The sequence below is a fragment of the Mustela lutreola genome, chromosome X (assembly GCF_030435805.1).
Source record: "Mustela lutreola isolate mMusLut2 chromosome X, mMusLut2.pri, whole genome shotgun sequence".
NCBI classification, from domain to species: Eukaryota; Metazoa; Chordata; class Mammalia; order Carnivora; family Mustelidae; genus Mustela; species Mustela lutreola.
Genome location: NC_081308.1, coordinates 90,619,574 through 90,640,569, shown reverse-complemented (window position 1 = coordinate 90,640,569; position 20,996 = coordinate 90,619,574). Strand labels below are relative to the sequence as shown.

At 35.0% G+C, this 20,996-nt stretch overlaps 1 protein-coding gene across 1 annotated transcript in view; it reads right to left on the bottom strand.

The window, feature by feature from the left end:
- Positions 1-2,344: 2,344 nt before the first annotated feature.
- IL1RAPL2 (interleukin 1 receptor accessory protein like 2) overlaps positions 2,345-20,996 on the bottom strand; it is a 650,308-nt gene continuing 631,656 nt past the window's right edge. The window contains exons 8-9 of the mRNA XM_059156822.1: positions 17,174-17,344; positions 2,345-5,094 (exon numbers count right to left, since the gene is read on the bottom strand). Coding sequence (XP_059012805.1) covers positions 4,397-5,094; positions 17,174-17,344 — 869 coding nt within the window. The 3' untranslated portion in view covers positions 2,345-4,396. The remainder of the gene's footprint in view (positions 5,095-17,173; positions 17,345-20,996) is intronic.

Sequence of the window (20,996 nt, the reverse complement as noted above, 5' to 3'; positions counted from 1 at the left end):
GTCTTTATTGACCTTTAAAAAGTTTTCCACTTTTCACTTCACCACATTATGCCTATTCCTCTTTCTCCTGATTTGCCTTTTCTGAGAGTATCCACGGCACAACTCTCCATCTCTTATCACCTCAGATGTAGACTACAACAATAGCATCCCAACTGGTTTCCCTGCCACCATTCTCTTCCTTTATTTAATTCTTCCTGCATCTGCTACAACATGAATGTTCCAGCACCTGTCCTATCCCTATTTCTTACTATGCCCTCACACAGATTTCTGCTCTTGCTAGCCCAAATATGCTTGTTATCAGCTAAATAGGACTTGCTTATTTCCTTCTGAATCTTCACATGTGTTGTTCTCTGCACTTGGGAAATTGTCTTTCTTCACCACTGTTCTTTCTATTCCAAACTCATCTCTTGCTCAATTTGGGACTGAATCATCCCACCTCTCTTATCTACTCTATCTACTCTTATCGACTGCATGTAAAATATTAATTTTCCTACAGTGGAATATGTTTGAAAATACCCCTTTCTTTGTGCATATAATGTATACACCATTTGAAAATAGGGACTTAAAGTTTTAAAAAATATTTCTATTATACTTTATGTAGTGGGCCATACACAGTGGGCACTTAATATTCATGATTGACTTTAGTACTATCTGGAGAAAACTTGGTTGATTGAACAGTAGTGAACATTTGAGAAGACAAGTTTAGGTGGGTGCAGGTGATTTTACAAGCTCTGATCTCATGGTAATTAGAATGCTGAATAACCTTCTTAAATTGTCTATGGCTGGTTTCAGTTGTAAAAAAAGGTAAGTTTTATATGAAAAGGTTAGAATCTAATGATTATTTTTTATTGGACAGCACCATACATTCATCAGAGAGTCTTAATATTCAACACTGTAACTTCCTATCAGACATCTTAGAACAAAAATGCAGGAGTAATAGAAAAATTTGAGCCAAACAATTTTCAACATGGAATTCTCTCCCAGAAAAGAGCAACAACAATTGCAAGTGTTCAGACTTAAGTGGCCACTATGGAATTATGTCCTGTCTTAACTTCATTCTGATTTTATCAGTTCACTACTTCACCTTGGGAAATTAATATAAGGAGCATAAAGATTTATATGTACAATTTCTAGGATATTTCCCATGGTTGTTATTTAATTTTTTTAGAAAACACTTGGTGAAAAACAACCAATTTATTTAAAAATAAAATGCCAAAGGGCAGTAAATGCTTGAAACCAGAGGTTCTGTACTCTTATAAGACCTTCAATCACCACATGGGTCAGAGAGTCTCCTCTTTTTTTCCAGAATTTGTTTCTTTCACACACCTGCCATTTTTCAATATGTTACAAAAATAATTCATAGGATATTAATCATTTCCATGTCCTCTGGAAACTCCTCTATAAAATTCCCTTTCATATCTGAACTGTTTCTCCTCTTATTGTAGTTTGTTTCTTACTTTTAAGCCCCACAATATTAGCTACAATACTCAAAGTATTAATTTATCACATGATACTACCTTGGGTTCAAACCTTACTAGAAGCCCCCTCTCATTTTTTTTTAAATGAGAGTGATTGAAATATGAACAGATTTGGATCTAATTTAATTAAGGTTTAGAGGGGGTGAGGAGAGATACCCTCTTACTTCTTTTCAGGAACCATCTAGTCATCTTTCAGAATCTCCACAGTTAGATTAGAGCTCAGAGATGACCAAATCTGCTGATCTTATATTTTGCCAAATTAAAACCACATACATTTTGAACATCTCCTGAGCACTGTTTATTCTTAATGCAGTTTTCACTTCATACATACACACACACACACACACACACACACACACACATATGGTATATATGGTATGAATATATATATTGCTTTTGTACATTTCTCATTTGTTTCATAATTTCTGACGTTCTCAGATTTTTTTAAATCTTTAATCGCATCAGTTTTTAAAAGTCCATGTACTGTTGATGAATGAACTAAATAAATTTGCTATGAACATATGGGAACTAATTGCATCATTATTTTTTCTAAATTTTTAAATCCATTTCAGTGAAAAATTGAGAAGAAAGTTTTTCCTACTGTGTAAGCAAGTGGAAGAATAAATTATGTTCTAGATTAAATGCTTATCTAAATGGGTTATATCTTTCAAAAATCTCAGATGAAAATCAAATTTGAATTGCCATCTAGAAATAAATTTTTATAGATAGTGTACACATTCGTTCCTGAAAATGGTAGAAAAGGTTTCTTGTCAAGTTCCCCAGCACAAGTGTGAATGCTCTGTTTTTGAGTACTTACTAGTAGTGAAAGGACACATTGTGGCCAGCCAACTCAAATTGCTACCCATGTTTAATCATTGTAAATAAAGGAAGCAGAGAGACCCATGTTATATTTTCAGAACTGGCATGCTCAATATAGAAGTATTAGTTTAAAAATACCACTGAAAATTCTATTTGAATTAATCTAGGTTTCTGTGAAAAACAAAATAATAAGAAGTACAATTGGTCACTTAAACATATATACTACTCATTTCATGCAGGTTATTAACTTAGTAATTACCCATATCATTAAAGGACACTGAAGAGTAAATACAACTTTATAACACTTGGAAAACAGTTTGGAATTGACAAATTTCCATATTTGAAATACCTATATTTTTTACAGAAGCAAAATCACCTTTCTCAGTAGAAACAATACATCTATGAAATATCTATGTGTGTTGAACAGGACTTTTCAAAGAAGCAACTAATTGTCTCAGAATGAAATGAACATGTATCACTGCTAAGCTTTTACATATTGTTGAAGCATAATGCATTTTCTGAGCAGCTGGATATAGAAAAGCAATGGAGAAACAAGTGCTTTAAACAAAACGTTCATGGATCACAGGGAATTAATAATGTAAAAAGGTTGAAAGAAATAATCAAAACACATTATCTATTATTCTCTTACATGTTTGAGTCTCACATTTACAAGGGTTGGGCAAATTCTTAATTTTTACACATTGTGTACATCTTTTCTTATATATATTTGTCCAAAAACATGATTTATGAACCATCTGCAAGGTATCAGATTCAACCTTGATAAAAAATTGCCCCCCTCAGTCATCCTGGTAGAGAACACACCCAAACTGAGTAATTGGAAATAACACAATGTAGTAATTCACAATAAATACTAGAATAGGGGTACAATCCTTACAGTAAATTCATAATATTTTAGATCATTTACAGGGATTTTCTGGTGTGGTACAGTCACAGTCATAATGTGAAGGTGGAAAAGTTTAGTCTATAAAATATACTCTTTGAAGCACCAGGAATAGAGATACTTCTGCAGGAACCGTGCACACATGGCGAAGAAGATATTGTGTATGTGCAGAATAGTCTGTTTCACAACCACATTTCAGATGAGAATCACTGCAATTGCTGCTCTACCACTAGTAAACGTGAATAATTTTGCACTTCATCTGTTGGTATTGTTGTTTTACTTCTTTTCTGCTGCTGACACTTGCAGTCAATATTGATTTAAATTGAAACTCCAGTGATGCTGTTAAAAAGTAGGTCAAGAGATCATTTGGAAAAAAAATCCAAATGTGAATTATTAGCAAACAATAAAATACGCATCTTAAAAGGTGTTTTCAAATTTGTAAAACTTGACATAGGCTAGAAAGCCATACAAGTTCTTTAAAATCATCTTCAAAGAACTAGCCGCCTCTCGATTCATTTGCTTAAGAAATGCTTATTGTTTGCCTACCCACCAGTTTGCTTACAGAAGATGTGCTCCCTATACAACTATAAGCTGTCATTATGAGCTATTGATTTAGTCTAGAGAAGTTGCCCAGTACATTGAAGAAGTTCTAAACATTTCAATCACATTTTTTCTTAACTGATCTTCTTCTACAAAGAATCTTCTTAATTGGGGTGCTTCAACACTTCTTTCTTGATAACTCCCGATTTTTTAGTTATTCTGTAGAAGTTCTCTTTTCTGCTTAAACTTAGTTCTGAATTTTCAAATTCAATTCAAGTCTTTAAGTTTTTCTTATTTCAAAAGCCATGTAAATACTGAAATACTTATAAATATGTGGAAGATACCTCATCTAAGTTTTCAGTCCAAAAGTTGTTAAAAAAAACCTACTCTTAAAGAAAAGGATATTTAACTTTTTACTTTCAGGAAGAAATCAAAACCACTCATTGAAACAAGGTACTATACTACAAAAGCAGGTCCTTCCTCTCCCCACCCCCCACTATTCTGGAAATGTAAACAAAAATTTTAAGTACAAAAGGGATTCTGTGCCTTTTACTTTGAACACTTATTCAGCACCTCAATGTTATTAGGTGTACTTTATGCTTGGCAAAGCAGAAATTGTGTGCTCACATTAGCTGTTCAGAGGACTTCAGCGTTTTTACTACCAAATATCACTGGTAAAGCTAAGCTCTTTGGATGATAAAGGTAGCAGGGAACTGTTCCTATGAAATTCTTGGGTATCTTTCAGGGTATTCTTAAGGGGTAGCTGTCCATTGAGTAGTGCCAGAGGCAGGTTGCAATAAGTGTGGTGGTTGCCTAAGGAAGGTACTGGCAAGGTGGTGGTTGGCATCTCGTGTTTATAACCTCTGCAACAGTGTCTCATTTGCATTGAATCTGAATGGTGGAAATCAGGGAGATCAGCTTGAGATGACACCAGAGAAGCCGAGGTACTGGTCATGGCAATAGAGGGAATAGGCTGGAGTTCTCCAAAAAGTCCTTGCTCTGCAGAGTCCAGAACATGGCACCGAGAAAGCATTTCTTTTTTCTTGATGGGCATTTCATATACTAATTGCTTCCAAAACTTAGAATTTAATTTGCTGCTTTTGGGTCCCTTCCACTTGATCAAGGACAAAAGTTTAATGTTGCGCTTTAGTGATTCCACTTCCTGGCAATTCACCTTTTCTTTTAATTCTGTACACTCAATCAGAATCACTTTGATTTCTCCACTGACTAGCATGTTATGGAGTCTGCTTTCCAACTCAAAAATACTCCATCCTCGTCTGAGAATATAGTCTGGAGTTAGCAGGATAATAAGTCTTCTGCTTTGCTCAACACATCTTGTGAGATCTTCAATGTATGCTACAAATCACAGAAAGAGAGAAAGAGTAAAACAAACACATTTCCAGTCTTTAAAGCATCAAGTTTGCACTTTAATAGAGCAAAAAGCCAGTCTTTCACTAAGGAACATCACATTTTCTTTTCTTGTATTGCACATTCAGAAAGTACATTTCCTTAAAAAGAACAATAAAAAAAAACTCCGCTTATTAATACTTATTTTCTGTCTCCGCATCATTACTTATAGCATTCTGTTGACTAATACAAAACTCTAACTTCTTCAGAGTTTAGGTGTATTTCAGCTATATTTATTTATTTAATTATTTAATTCAAGGAAGGCTTCCAAATTTTATCCCAATGTATCAACAGCCCTAGGGGAACAAGTAATCATCAGATTGATGAAAAGAGAAATGGAGCTGTTTAACAAATGAAAGGTCACTGTATTTTTTTCATAGTTTTCAACTACTAAGCTACCAAACTACCAAACAATTAGCAGGTATGTATAGGAACTACTTCAAAGATAGCTGATAGAAATGGTGGAAAATCTCTTCTAGAATCACAGCTTGTTTCTCAGAATACCTTTTGTTATTGCAATCTTAGGTTCTCCATGTTGCCCTTCGAACTGAGAGATAGAAAAGTGGTTTGTGTGTGCCCTGGAGTTCAATTTAAACCAGCTGCTCTTTGTTCTGGGGAAGAATAAGGGGTGAAGTTACAGGTGGGGGATGGTGTGGAATGAATGGTAAAAGAGTAAAGGTGGAGTCTCTCAGTTGAGGAATCTTTACCCTACTTTGTGGAGCAATTCTGAGAGCGAGGTGAATATGTTATAGTCCTTTCATGGTAGAAAAACACTCAACTAACTCTATATTTATTTATTCCACAGAATAATCCTTTTGCAATTATGTTTCCCAAAATCTGACCTGCCAAAAAGGGAAACACACACATGTGTTAACAAATGGAGACTTGGACACAGGTGTGGCAACAGAAAGCTGTCTTTACTAAGTAGAGAACAAGGCCTTGCTAATGTACAGTGCCCTCTAGCAGAAGCAGTGCTTACAGAAGCATAGCAACATTTGTCACTGCAAATCTGCCCAAGGTTACAGATTGCTTTCAAGGAGTACATAGTGCAGGGCCACCAAACAACTCAGTACAAGCCATTTGAAAAGAGAAACTTATTTTTACAGATGCACATTTTACAGAATCTCTCTTTTCCAGGGTTTTATTTCCACCACTAGGCAGCAAGAACACTTTCACAAGTGAATATGAGTAAACTTTCTATACACCCTATAGATAAACAAAAAACTTTTTAAGAGATACACATAGAATTGCCCATTTAACAATTTGCTGTTATTATTGTTTTGGTTTTTACTTAATACATTTTAGGACTTTCTCATGCAGTAGTTACAATGACTGTTTGTAAGACAACTTCTAAGTGGAGAGGGGACGTCTTAAGAATTTAAAGAGATTATTTTAGAAAAAAATCAGCATTGAAAACTGTAAAAAACAAAAGTAAAATAAATAAAAACCATAAAAAGCAAAATAAAAACACCACATAAACAACAAAGGGGGAAGTTTTCACTCTGTAATTATCACTTAGAGAACTGGTGAAACAGAATGGAAGGAAAGGTAGAAAGTTTCAATAGAGTGGAAAAATTCTATCCCAATGTATCAACAGCTCTGACTCTTCATTTTCTTCCTTTCTTTCTGCTCCCAAAAAGAAAGAAGTTATGTGGGAAGCTTCATCATTAGAGGTTGGATCTGTAAGATACAGTAAAATAAACTATCATGCATCTTTCCCATTATTCTTTTCACCTTTCCTCTACACAAAGCAAAGCAAAGCAAAACAAAACCCAAACCCAGAATTATGGCATCAGTGCAGGAGTCCATGAAAATATAGTTTTGCCAGGTAAATTATGAGTTAATTGTTAATTTTTTAGAGGAATTGTTTACAAAATAATTTACCGAGGGGTTATTCCCAGTAGTATTCTTCTCTCATTAATTGTAGTTTTTCATTTAATTAGAAAAATGATCTGTACAAATCTTGTCAGGAACACATCTGCCACATAAACTGTGCCTCTATGAGCAACACTTTTTCTATGTGTTGGGATGTAGTCTAATTTATTTTTTAACTGTATTTTTAAAAACAAAAGGTTTGTCTCTATATACATACCTCTACTTAAAGAAAAAAAAATTTACAATCCAGGTATCCATAGTCTTAAGAGAAACTATACACATACATATTAATTAATTTGATTGGGATTTATGGGCTTTGGCTTTTGCTATTCTTCTTCCTGAATGGGGAAGGGAACAGGGTACAATTTTTTTTTCCCATTTGTATGGTTCTCCTCCTTCATCTGTCTTTTATATTTTGCTATTTGACAGCTAAGCCAAATGCAACATTTAGGGTTTTGGGGACCTCTTAAAGATTCATTAGACAGAATTTGCATTTTCCTCCAGAAGGAATGACTGTTAGGACAGATCCCACTATGCTCAGCTGCACAGGGTGTGGATGTTGAAGGGAACCTTGGGTAGAGGGAGTGGTCCCTGTCTCCTGCATATTACACTGGCTGTGCTTATCCTGGCAAAGCCTAGTGGAGAGTTGAGGCAACCATCCAGATAATTCCGGCTGAAAACCTGCTGTGGAAGAAAAAAGGTCGGAATTATCCTGGTTTGCCCTATATATACATTAATCATATGCACTGGAGTCAGTCAGTCAGTACATCAAAATTTTCCCTGGGTAGACACAGACCAAGTGTCCCAAAGAAAACATGAGCCATTTGTTTGGGCCCTGAATTTTGTGTTCCATTTCACTTGGTGAAAAACCAAGTGGAAGTTTTCAGATGTGGAGCCCACATTTCACTTCTTGGGATAGTGATCAGTGGCTGGGCAACAACCTCAATGTTTGAAAGCAGCTGGGGAGGTGCCTCTAAAAGCTGCCTGGCTCTAAGGAAAAGAAGGAAAGACTGTGCACTAGCTTCCATATTCTGGCTCTCTCTTTGTTTTTCTCTCTATGTTTTTTTCTCCACACCCCCCCCATACCACCAGCTCCTCTCTACCTCTCTCTCTCTCTTTCTTTTTCTGTCCTGTCTCTTTCTTGTCCTTTTATCTCCCTTTTTGCTTTCTTGTTCATTCTTTCTGCCTTTCCCTCTCTTGTTTTCCCTTTCTCTTTTTGTCTATCTCTGTTTACCCCCTTCTTTCCTCCCTTCTTAAGTTTTTACTTTCTGTCTTCTTATCTTTAGGGAAAAAAAACAGGACATAGCCATCGTGAAAAATATACGTAAACTAACAAGAGACCAAACAGTAGAGTTAATATTTTTTATTTCCTAATTTTTAGCCAGGGAGTTGTTGCTGTCTTCTATGCAACAAGTACCCCAAATAATTTCTCTCTTACCCCCAGGTTGCATGTCTACATCCAATGACTGCAAACTAGAGCATGATCCATTAAGAATATGTCTTGTTTTTGCATGGTCTATGAGCAAGGAATAATTTCTTTAAAGGTTGTAAAAAAAAAAAAAAGAATATGATGCAACAGAGACCATATATGACTCACAAAGTCAAAAATATTTACTATCTGGGCTTTTACAGAGAAAGTTTGCTGCCCCTGAATTAGAGACCATCAGGGTATTTAGGTTTGGAAAAGTTCCAAGTAAACTAAGCAGAAACAGGTATCATGTTAAGACATTGCTGGTCCATAGTTAGTGCAGTCTCTGACAGGCAGTGGTGTTTGCCATGGTAGAGCTGTGGTTTTGTGAGGGACATTTTAGAAACCTTCAGAAACCATTTTAAAAAGCTTGTTACCAAGAAGAGATAATAAGGAAACTTTTTTTAAAAAGTCCCTAAATCCACAGCACACATGAATATTTATTAAATCTTGCCTTGACTTATTCTGGCAAATTTAGCAACTGAGTACTAGAAATCCCTCAAAGGCTCTTTTTTTTCCACATAAAGAAGTATAAAATATCCCTGAAATAGAAGGTCATTAAATTATTTCTTTATAGATTTTGGTTTGAAGTAACCTATGATGACAAAAAAAAAAAAAATTAAAGAGGCCTGGGTCTGATAGTCTTTTGCTTCTCTAGACAAAGCTGTGAAACCATACCAAATTATCAGACACAAAATAAAGCTAATTACATTTAAATTATTTGTGATCTTCACAACTGGTAAAGAAAAAAAACCCTTGAACATAGTTTTGACAAGGGTGCTTGAGTTGGTATAAATTCATTTTTCATATTATAAGTGCAAGTGCAAAGAACCTTTTTTCATTTGTCTATCTTGAGAGTTGACAGAAATTAGGAAATATTCTAGAAAGGAAATGCATAGTCACTAGGCCCACTTTGGGGTGTGTACTTATTAGAGAATGAAGAAAGTTTAAGCCAATAGGAAACAAGGAAAGTGACAAACTAAAACTATTAAAAGGAAAGCAAATTCAATTTAAAAAATTTTTTCGGGGCAGTTGTATAAACCAAAATTACAGTGCATCTAGAAAAATAGAATTAGCTCTACAAAAGTGACTTGGAAACAGGACACTTATTTAAAAAAACCATAACTGAAGAAAGAAATAAAGCAATAAAATAGAAGCAGGAAGAATGGCAGCCCTAAGAAATTGCTTCTACTGTGATGTGTATACTTTCCCAAAAGAACTCAGTACTCTTATAAATCGCAGGCGCTGAATCTGTTACAGATGTAGGCAGAAGAACAAGTGAGAAAAAAAACCTTATATATTTAGGAATGTCCATGAGGTCTTGCTACTGCCTACTAACCTGATTTATCAGGTTATCAAACTAATCGATTAGCTTCTTGTAAATAATCTTATGTCCAAGTAGTTATGTTAGGGGTAGTTGGCATATTTTTAAAAAGTTAAAAGACAACTAACCTATAGACAAAGACACAATTTACTATTTTTCCAGGTTCAAATAATAATGTTTTTTATACCCACAGCTATGTACATCCATTAACAGACAAATCATTAAGATGAGAAAGGATGCATTAATATGGGTGCTAATTCATTAATCTTTGGCTAACATTAACTAACTCATAGATATCAACAGTGGTATTTTCTAAAACCTATGGGTTAATATTATAAGACTTAAAATCAAGATTTAATCTCTAAATTGACATCAGAAATGAATTCTTTCTAATTGATTGAGATGGGTCCTTTCCTTTAACTGGTATGGAGAAACCAGCAAAAATAATATAGGTTTCCTATATATCAAATCAATCCTATATATCAAATCAGTCCTATATATCAAAGAAAAATGTATTATTCAGCATTATATATTTGGGAAAAAAATATTTGCCCTCTGGTATAACTAAACAATTTATAATGTAGTCTCATTGAAAATACTATATGCATCTTAAATAATGAAGCTTAATACTAACCTGTTGAAAGAGTCATATAGGTTGACAACCTGACTTTGTCTGTTGATATTACTAAAGATCTGGGTCTTGATTCTGCCTCTGGCAGATGTAAGGCTCTGCCTGTGTTGTCTGCCACAAAGATTGAGGCAATAAAATTTTTATTTAACTAGGTGTATGTGTGGGAAGGAGGAGCTTTCTAAACAGTGTGTGGTATTACTTACCCTACAAAAACTTTTCCTTTCTCCTCCCTCTCCAAGTCCTTGGCTTGATATTTCATAGATAGTTCATTGGCTTAAATATTTTGGTAAGCATTTTATTCTCTACTGAGTAATGTTAAGGATACTAATTAATTATTTTTGAAAGGTTGGTTGATCAATGGCTAACATGAATTTGCTGTGACCTTGCAAGTATAGTGAACTATATTTATTCACAGTTTTGACTTCGAAGACTGTTATTTCTGGTAATGAATCCTTTACTTTTACTGTTACATTTTACCTGTGGTTGGGTGGGTAGGGAAGCATAACAGTACGTAGAATCTACTCTGGAATATTATCCTCATCTCTAAATTCTTTCTAATCTCTCTTCACCTCTTTCCTGAGAGTAAAGATAGGTAATGGAAAACATTCAGAGAATACTGAGGGAAAGATCATATGGAGAGTAGCAAACAAAAACAAAAACAAAAACACCCAAAAAAAACACCCCCCCCCAAAAAAAAACCACCCTGTAAAATGTCCTTTCCCTCCTCTTTTTCTCCTTTACCCTCATGCCCTAGAAACTTGTAGATGGAATTAGTTTCATTCAGTGCAATCTTATGAATAGGAACAAGACTACCTGCTCCTTAAATTGTCTTTTCTGTGGCTCCTTTGTACTTAAAGACAGTTTTATCCAGGTCTTCTGATCCTTTTTTTTTTTTTTAAGGTGTCTGTTCTTTGCGCCCCTCGAGCAGTAGACTTCTTGATTGAAATTCTACACAGTTCTTTCTTAACCTCAAACTCTCGTGAGAAACTTTAGTCCATTGACATCAGCACATTTGGGGGCATATTGGGGTATAATTCCTTTTCTCTTGACTTTAACATGAAGGGGATAGTGGGCATATCTAATTTTATTCCATTTGAGTTAATTGCTCACAATGTGTTAAATTTCCACGGTTGTGCATGTCACCCCTGCCTCACAGTTTTTAGGTCACAGACATCAGAATGCCTAGAAAAGGATTTTATTACTCCCCAAGGAAAATTTACTTGAATAGTGTCCAATATGTCCAGCTATTAGAGGAGCTATTGGCAATGGGTACTTACAGATCCATGTACAAAAATATTTTTTGCATGCCTCACTTAGAAGTGACTAGGGATCATCTGACACCAGATGTATTCTCCACTCATTTGTCATTCCACTGTCAGCACAATCACATGGCTAACACTAAGTATTAGAAAACTGAAGATTAGAATAGTGAGGAAATGTAAGAATGTAATCAGACATTATCATTTTCCCTTAAATTACTGAAGGAGTTATGGGAATCTTGAGTTTCACTGACTCAATTACTCCTTCAGTAATACTGATACTTGAGGCCAAATTCATAAATATAACTTCAGCAGACAGAGATGATCAAACATATATGTGACAGTATCTTTAGTATACTAATGTCTTTCTCTAGTGTAATAATGCATGAATAACTCACATAGAGATCCCCTCAGTCTTTCTATGAATAGAAGGGAACATTAAGATAAATCATTTAAAAGGAATTTTTTTCTCTTCAAAGTCTACTTAGATATTTATAGATTTTTCTGAAGTTTCAGACAGAACCGGCTCAATTTTTAATTGTTAATAAATATTACATAGGTATTTTTAAGTACCTTGATTGCTTTCTTTTAAAGGCAAGCAACAGCTACAGGATTGGGTTGTTTCTACTTTTAGTCTTAGAATGTTATTTTCTCCACCTGATCAGTGGCCTTGAGCCTAATTCAATAACCTTTATATTTTTATGTTTTTTAATCCTTGCAGAAACACTGAGATAAGATGGGATAGAGAACCTAAATGGTACTCATCCAAAAATGTCCCCGATCTCAGGATCTCAATTGCACAGCTGGGTTCTATTGGTCACATGTCAGCTTCAGAGCACATCTGTTCATTCCTCAAGGATCCACTAGGCCCCATGAACAAAATGTGCTCTGTGTACAGTACTTTACACCACAAAACCCAGCAGCTGCAGGGGTGAGAAAATATCTACTTCTCAAATTTGTGTCTCTAGGCAGTTTGAGTAGGGTGTTTTCTATCTGGCTTTCTTTTGCTTGTCTGTCAGTTCTGACATTCAGATGCCTGTTGGCAACAAAGTTGCTTTTGCTATTCTCAGGACAGATGTTTCTAGCCTGGGAAGAGACAAACCAAATTTTTACTGGAAAGTAGGAATTCTTGCCACATTCAGGCACCAAACCTGAGAAAACACAAGGAAGATCTTGGCTACAGGCTCAAGAATGGAAAGGTAGGCCACTGCCAGGAAAATAATGTCCAGAGCTGAAGACTTTTAGTTTTAGCCTTTATGAAAAAAATGTTTGTGTCAAATCTCCCCATCTCTGCTGCCTCATGATGGCCAAAGGACACTTCCTTAGTAGGGCACGTGGAAACAGTGCAGATACAACCTTATCTTGGAAAGTAACATCTTTCTATTGAAGCATTTTGAGAACCGTTGGTCATATGAGGAAGAGAGAGACTGAGAGGGAGATAGAAGATGGGTGGAGTCCCCTTCATGTACTTTGAAACTGTATGCACTGGAAAGGTATGTGTGCTAATGAGATTGAGTTGGAGTACCATGAGAGTGGTCCAAAAGAAACTGAAGATACATCAAAAGTGAAGATATTAAACATTAATGGGTTAATGACATAGACCTCATTAATTTGATTCATAGAAAATTATTGTTGTAGATCAAGGATGATATTATGAAGTCTGCTTTTACAATCCTCAAAGACCTCATTGCTAGTTTTTGGAGGAAGGAGTAGTCTTGGGTCAACATATTTTAAAAGAGATGTGAGGGACAAGCATAGCTTATAATATTGTAACTAGTTTCCCCCCCCAGGAATGTGTCTATATTTATATAGCATAACCTGTTAAATCTGTACCAATGGCTGCAAATACAGACCACAGAAGCTTCTTTAATAACACACATACACCAAGTCCAAAATTTTCTACTCTGTCATTCATGTGTAAATCAAGTATATTATTCATATACTTCATCAACTTCCTGAATGCATGCTAAAAATGCCAAGAAAAAACTCGTTAATCGTGACATGGTGACTGCTCAGCCAGCTCTAAAATGTTGATGGAAAAAGAAAAATTGTCAAAGGGCCTTTTTAAGAATTTCTGCAGGTTACACTCGCAAATCAGAATTCAGAGAACATGAATTTCCTCATTTAGGAAGGAAGGATTAAAATCAAACACCCTCCAGTGGTTGCATCTAAAAACTGCATAGTTGTCCCAAATGGCTTACTTATAAAAGGAGTCTTCCTGTGCACCACTGAGTACACAGAATCCAAATCCCTGCTCAGTCTGATGGTTGTATAATCTCAAAAAAATTAAAGTGATCTTCTATGGACTATAAAATTTCTGCCATCCTAATGACTTCTTGGGTGTTTTTATGTTAAGTTCTTTAAATGTCAGAGTATAGTAGGTGACAACTTCCTAACATCTCTTCTTATTCAGTGAGTTACAGTCCCCAACTCAAATCTTGTAGCTTAGAGCTAGGAAATATGGCTTATATAAGCCTCACACTCTATTGTCAAAGAGGATGTTCAGATGGGTCTTTGATACACTGAAACAACTAATTTCAATCAATTTAGCCAAACAACTAGCTAACTCAATGAGGTGTAAAATATTTTACCACCTGTTAACTACATTGACCCACTGTGTTGATTAATTGACCAGTCAGGTCCCCAAAATAGACTATAAGACGCAATTTGGGGATGCATCTCTTTCACCTTCATGCTGCCTGGGTCTGACTCTCACCTATGCACAATAGCTTCTTCTTTACATAATAAGCTATTGTCATCTACTGAGTTCTAGGTAAAGTGACTCTCTTGTGTTCTATATTACCCCCATTTCCCTTTCTGATGTATGCAATGGTAAAGCACTGTTTTCCATTTCAGAAGAACTGGTGGAGTTGATAAAGACTGCCTACTGTGGTACCAACAATTTTGGAATGCAAGAAGACAGAAAGCCCAGCACGACATTGAATCCTATTGAAGATGACTTAACAGAGAGTACAAATTCCATTTTGGTAATGACATTACTTTAATACAATTTAGGATATAATTCTAAAAATTGATGTTGCAAAATGTTTACATTTAAAAAGATACTCATGACAAAGTAGAAAAAATAGTAATCTAATAAATTAAACAAAATATTTAAGAAATGTTTTTAATTTTATATCAATGTTAAACCCCTTTTAATATTCTTTTGAATATAAAAAAATAAAAACAATATACTCTTTAGCCTAGTTTAAGGACTGAAGCTATTCATATGAATTACTCACAATTTTTTTTCTCCCAGTAGAAAGCTCCTTTTTAGCTTTCATGTTTGCCTTGTTAACAAAAAATGCCATTTAGACACTGTCATGCAAAAATTTAAACCCTGACTTACTTCATTCTCATTATTTCCTTCTATCTTAGACACTGCTCAAACAAAATCAATAAGCACCTATGAAGCATTCAATGAGTTCAACTTTTCTGCTAGATGATGACAGGAATATGGAATAAATGAAATATAGTCTCTGCCCTCATGGAGCTTATAATCTTCCTGAGTAGATAAAATATAAATAGATGGGAAACTATATAAAATAATAAAATAAAATGTCACAGGAGTAAAAAAGTTTATAGGCCAAAAAGTGACTTTATGTGTGAACTTTGGACTGGAGAAATTATTATGGGCCTTTTATACAGGCAGTGATATGGAGAAGAGTAAATAAGATTTGTAAAGGTATAAAAGGCTAGCATGAACAAAAGCATTACAAGGACATACAATGTATATCAAAGGCACAATATGGTTACAGTGAAAGGTGTAAGGAAATGATAAAAAACAAGTTTAGGAGATTGATCTGGGCTAACACCAGACTACAGGAGTGTTTAACTGATGATTATGGATTTTATCCTACAGGAGATGTTGAACAATTTAAGGTTGAATGGGGAAGTGATATGATCAAGAAATTATACATATTTGAGGAAATAGATGGATGAGAAGAATACTAAGGAAGGTAGAGAGTAATCAACATTGTAGTAATGGGGTGATTAAGGCCTACACTAGAAGGTAAAACTGAGAATGGAAAAGATGAAACGGACACTGGATTTAGGAGAGAGATACAGAAGAATCAAAAATGACTCAGAGGTATCAACAGGTTCCTTGGGGTTCAATCAATGTAGAACTTGTATCTCAAGTCATAAAGATGAAAAGAATCACAGAAAGAAGAGTGGAAGACTGTGAGAAGGAGCTTGGGGAATTATTACATTTGTGGTACAGGGAGTAATTGACCAGTAAATACTGTTTTCTTTGTTTCTTTCTATGTACATTTAAGTGTGCATATTCACGTGCATACAGAAACATACTTAGATACATATGCATTCTGAGAAAAGAGATAAACAACCAAAAATCAAGTGTTTCAAATTATCTCCTTTCAGTTTAGTGAACTTGGTGGACAGCTGATAATCTGAATAAATGTTTTGGAGTAATATCATGATCTAATAGACTGAGAACCAGAGTCAAATAGATCCACATTCTAATCCTAGCTCTACCATTTGCCAGCTATCTGATCTTGGAGTACTTGAACTTATTTTCTTATCTGTAAGTTAAGGATAATGGTATCAACTCTTTTTCTACATAGGGTTATTATAAACATGAAATGGAATTATATGAATATATTTTATATACTGTGAAGTATGGGAAATAAAAGCTTTTTAATTTTGTTATCACATGGGTACAAATTATCATATTCTGATTGGTAGACACATTTTAACCCTCCTCAAGGATATTAATATAGAATCATATGCAAACTAATTCTAGTAGTTATATTTACTTTCAATGGCATTTTAAACTCTTTGAAGACAGGGTCATATTTTAAGCTTTCCTGTATTCCCCTTACACTTTAGCCTGTACAGCACTCTGAACATGAACAGGAACTAAATATAAATTTTTTACTTGAACCTGAATTTATTCTAAAAGCTCAAATATAGCTTTCAATATGTAGCATATTTTAAAAGTAGCATTCAAGTCCAGAGCCTCTTTAAAATAACTTGAATACACAGTGAGTTCTATACCCCATAGTCTCACATACATTTTTTTTAATGTGTTTTTTTCCAATAAATCTGGAAATGAGTAACAAGGCATATTTTCAGTTATTAGTGACAACGAATGTAGGTATAAGGAGAAGGACAATGACAGAAGACCAGCTTTGAAACTGAAATGCATTGAAAAGGCTTTGACTTTTATATATATTTTTAAGGATCATCATTTTCTTAGAATGCTAAGGCAATGTAATTTTAAAAATACCATTAAGGCGCAATACCTAAAATGTAAAACCATAACTGAAATGCAAGTGAGAGTACCTTTTAAAAAATGTGCATGCCAGGACACAGACATAGTGGAGAAATTTGAATTTAATAAAATCTCCTATGAGAAACAACTATCTAAATACTTGGTTCTGACATCTGAAGCCTCCATGTAACTTCATAAAAGAAACAAAAATTTTAAATACAAAACTGAAAGTACTTACTTCCACTTGGAATCAGGTCCCTTTCTGGGATGAAGAGTTTATATCCATAGTGTTTTTCCAGGACATCTGGCAGTATTTCAAGAGCAAACTGCTCTTCTTCAGGATTGTCACACTCTAAAGTATCTTGGTCCACTTTTGTGTAAGACAGATAGGCATCATATTCCTTGTTGTCTTAAATACAAAGAACAACAAGTGGGTTTTATGTATTAGTAGGTTCTCTTTAACTACTAAATGTCTATAACCATTAACAGGCTGAACTAAACAGTATAATTAGTGACTGTCTTTTACAATTAGAAAAAAAAATAAACCACATGCCATGTTATAAGAAATCTGGTACATTTCCACATAACGTAGTCATATGATATGAGCTTAAATAGTCATGGTAATGGGAAACCTATAGTCAGGACAGAATAAAAGAGAATTATTATTTGTGACTTTTGGTGACTATACATATTTGTGATGTTCAGTGATGTGTGAATGATTAGCTCAGTGTGATTGAATGCAGGACTAAATAGACCAAAGTCATGGATTTGAACTTTTTCTGTGCCAGTTGGCTTGGCTCTGTTACTTGGTCACAGGCTATATACCTCGTTTGCACAAATATGTGCAAGAGATCCAAGAGGGGCTGGGCCCTAGAGTCTGGAAGATCAAAATAATCCAGCCTCACTCCTGGAGACACTACTCACAACACATGCCATATTTCCAGTTGGTTAGTATTGTCATCTTCATATACAAAAAGTAGTTCATTATCAAATATTAGAGACAGCAGCTGGGTTTTATACAAGTGCATTGTCTGTTATTCTTGTTCAATCCATGGCCAACTAATTTGACACAAGCTTCCAAAAGAAGCCTTTGTTTCAAAATATACATCCTTCCATTATTGCTAAATTAGGTTTTCCCTTCACACACTTAGGGAATTAACTATGCTTTGAGAAAGTATTTTTTTCCTCCTTTGCTGTGTTGGCTCTCTCTCTTCAGCCTCTCCAAAGAGAAAATGTAAAATGTTTACATATTTTTCCCCTAAAAATTATTAATACAACCACTCAAAATATTAGTCTCCATTGGTTTTAGAAAAGCCACATTGGAAAAGTTATAGTGGTTTTCTAAATTCCCTTATTTATAGAAAATTATTTTTAAAAGTTAATGTAGTGAACATAGACTTAAGTGAAACTTAATATTTAGTAAACCTTGTTACTTGCAAATAATAGTTTTAAAAGATAGGCAAATATTTCAGGGTTTGTTTCTAAACCTCATCAATATTTTCCATTAAAGCAGACCTGATTACAATATAGCAAATCCTGACCAAAATGTAATTTACAGAATGAAGCAGCCACTCATCTATACCATTAATGATTTAGTTCTACCTACTAAAGGAGAAATAAATGATAGGTATATGGAGACATATAAATACCTTAGAGTAGAAGTACACGGCACACCTTGATTATCTAGTGATATCTGAGGCAGGATTATATTTTTCTAATTCTAGTAAGATTCCAGTCTTCACCACCCCCACATGAAAGGAACTCTGGTAATTTACGTTTTGATGGTGCCTGAAGACAAGAGGTTTTTTTCTTTAGCATGTCCTCTGGCTGGAAAAGGCTTCCATAAAACTTGGTTGGGTTACTTGATTGCCAAGAAACAGATGCACATGAAGGACTGCCCTGGATAGTTGAGATCATTTGGCTTACAAATGGGGCACATTCCACTCATATGCATAAAACACCACTTGGAAGTGAGAATGTTCATAAGCAATGCTAATGTAAGAACCTCCTGGTAATCTTAGCACCTCTGCCCTTGTTCCAATCAAGCTCAGGATGCACCTGCAAGTCCTTGACTTTCTCCAATTATAATTACTGACCTGGGACTTAGAGCTGCTGATGATACACAGCTGGAAGAATAAAATAGGCCAAAGGACAAACAGATCCATTCCTATGAACAGAATGTATTTCATTGTTCTTAATGGATGATGCTGCTGCCTCAAATTCCATAATGTCAGACTAGACCCTTGTTTCCTCTGATTTTGATGACATTTCTGCTTTGCAAACTCCTTAAATTCAACTACTTATTAATTTATTCAGCTGTGATTTGTTGAGCATCTACTATGAGCTAACCATCTGTAATGACTACCTCTTTCACTCATTGGGCCAGGCCTTTTATATTTTTGTCTATATTGTTTATCCTAAGACTATTTGCCCTCCAAACATGCCTAAACTCACATATTCCTTGTCCCTACTTGTCACCTATACCTTAATATAGGTGATGCTACAGACTTTCTTCTAGAAAAATATTGCCATATTTGCATATCCCAAATCAATTTGTGATAAAGAACGTGGATGTCTTTGATATCTGTTAACACCTAACATGTCTGGATAATAAATTTTACCTAACATTCTAGAAGCACACCATTCTTTTGGGAAAGTGTTGCTTCTGATTTTAGTCATGTCCCTTTAAAATGAATTAAATATTTAAAGAATTAAAGAGCTTATGGTGGCTGGACAGAACAGGAAGAGTGCTCTTAAAGCCACCATGTCAGATGTCCCAGAAGCTCTAAGATGCCAGTTAGTGAGCAAGCAGCGATGCAGATGCCACAGTTTAAAAAACGCACTTCAGCCTTATATAGGCAGCCAAGAAAATCTCATGAATATCCACAGCTGTTGCTCTTAGAGAGGAGCAAGATGGAAGAGCAAAATCAACAACATGATGTAAATAAGGTTAACAACAAGGCCTGAAAATTGTTTTAAAACCAAAAGGCAATTAAGTAACACCACTCTGCTAGGCAAGGCTAATGAGCCTTCTTCTGTGTTAAATCATGCTGACTAAGCTCATCTGAGGAACCAGAAAATAGAGCACAATGCAGATGGCAGAGACTTACAAGAAAGAGAGCTTGCACAGCAATCACCATGCGTATATTGTTCCCAGTGAAGAGAGAAGTTATGAGGAAGGGAACCAAACTGAAGAATTTTCCTGTTGTCACTCCTGTCCTTCCAGTTTTCAAAGCTCATTTTAATCCTGTTCACCACCAGGAAGCCATTCCTGTTTACAACCCAGTTCTAGGGCTATGCTAAACACAGTGCTAAATCCATAGCTTCTAAAGTGCAAAGACTGTGTAACATTGTGGATTATTATATCCCTAGTGCCTACTATAGTATGTGTATATGTGTTGATCCAGATGAGGAATATAAGTAAATATATCATACATAAAGCCTGCCACATAGTGGACACTTAATTAATATTTAATGACTGAACAACTCAAAGGTCAAATAAATGAAGCTATCATTGGTGGATTAAAATGAAATGACGGGGCGTCTGGGTGGCTCAGTGGATTAAGCCACTGCCTTCGGCTCAGGTCATGAACTCAGGGTCCTGCGATCGAGTCCCACATCGGACTCTCTGCTCAGCAGGGAGCCTGCTTCCCTCTCTCTCTCTCTCTCTCTCTGCCTGCCTCTCTGCCTACTTGTGATCTCTCTCTGTCAAATACAGAAATAAAATCTTTAAAAAATAATAAAATGAAATGAGGTTTATAAAGAATGATTAAGAAGTAAAAGTCTGTTGGATTGATTTTATTTTATAAAAACAAGGCATTTTTATAAGAACTTTCAAAAATGTTACTATACCTATGAATTAAAGAGAAAGTATGAACAAAAAGTATAAGGGTAAAACTAAGATATGTCCATGAGATGCCAAAGTACTTAAATAAAGAAATGAAAAATTTGGAAGTTATCTAGCTAATATTTGGCATCATGAAACCAAGTATTTCTAATAGAGCTTTAATGTTCATTTATTTATTCATCCTCACCACATACCTGCTGACTTTTTAGTATTC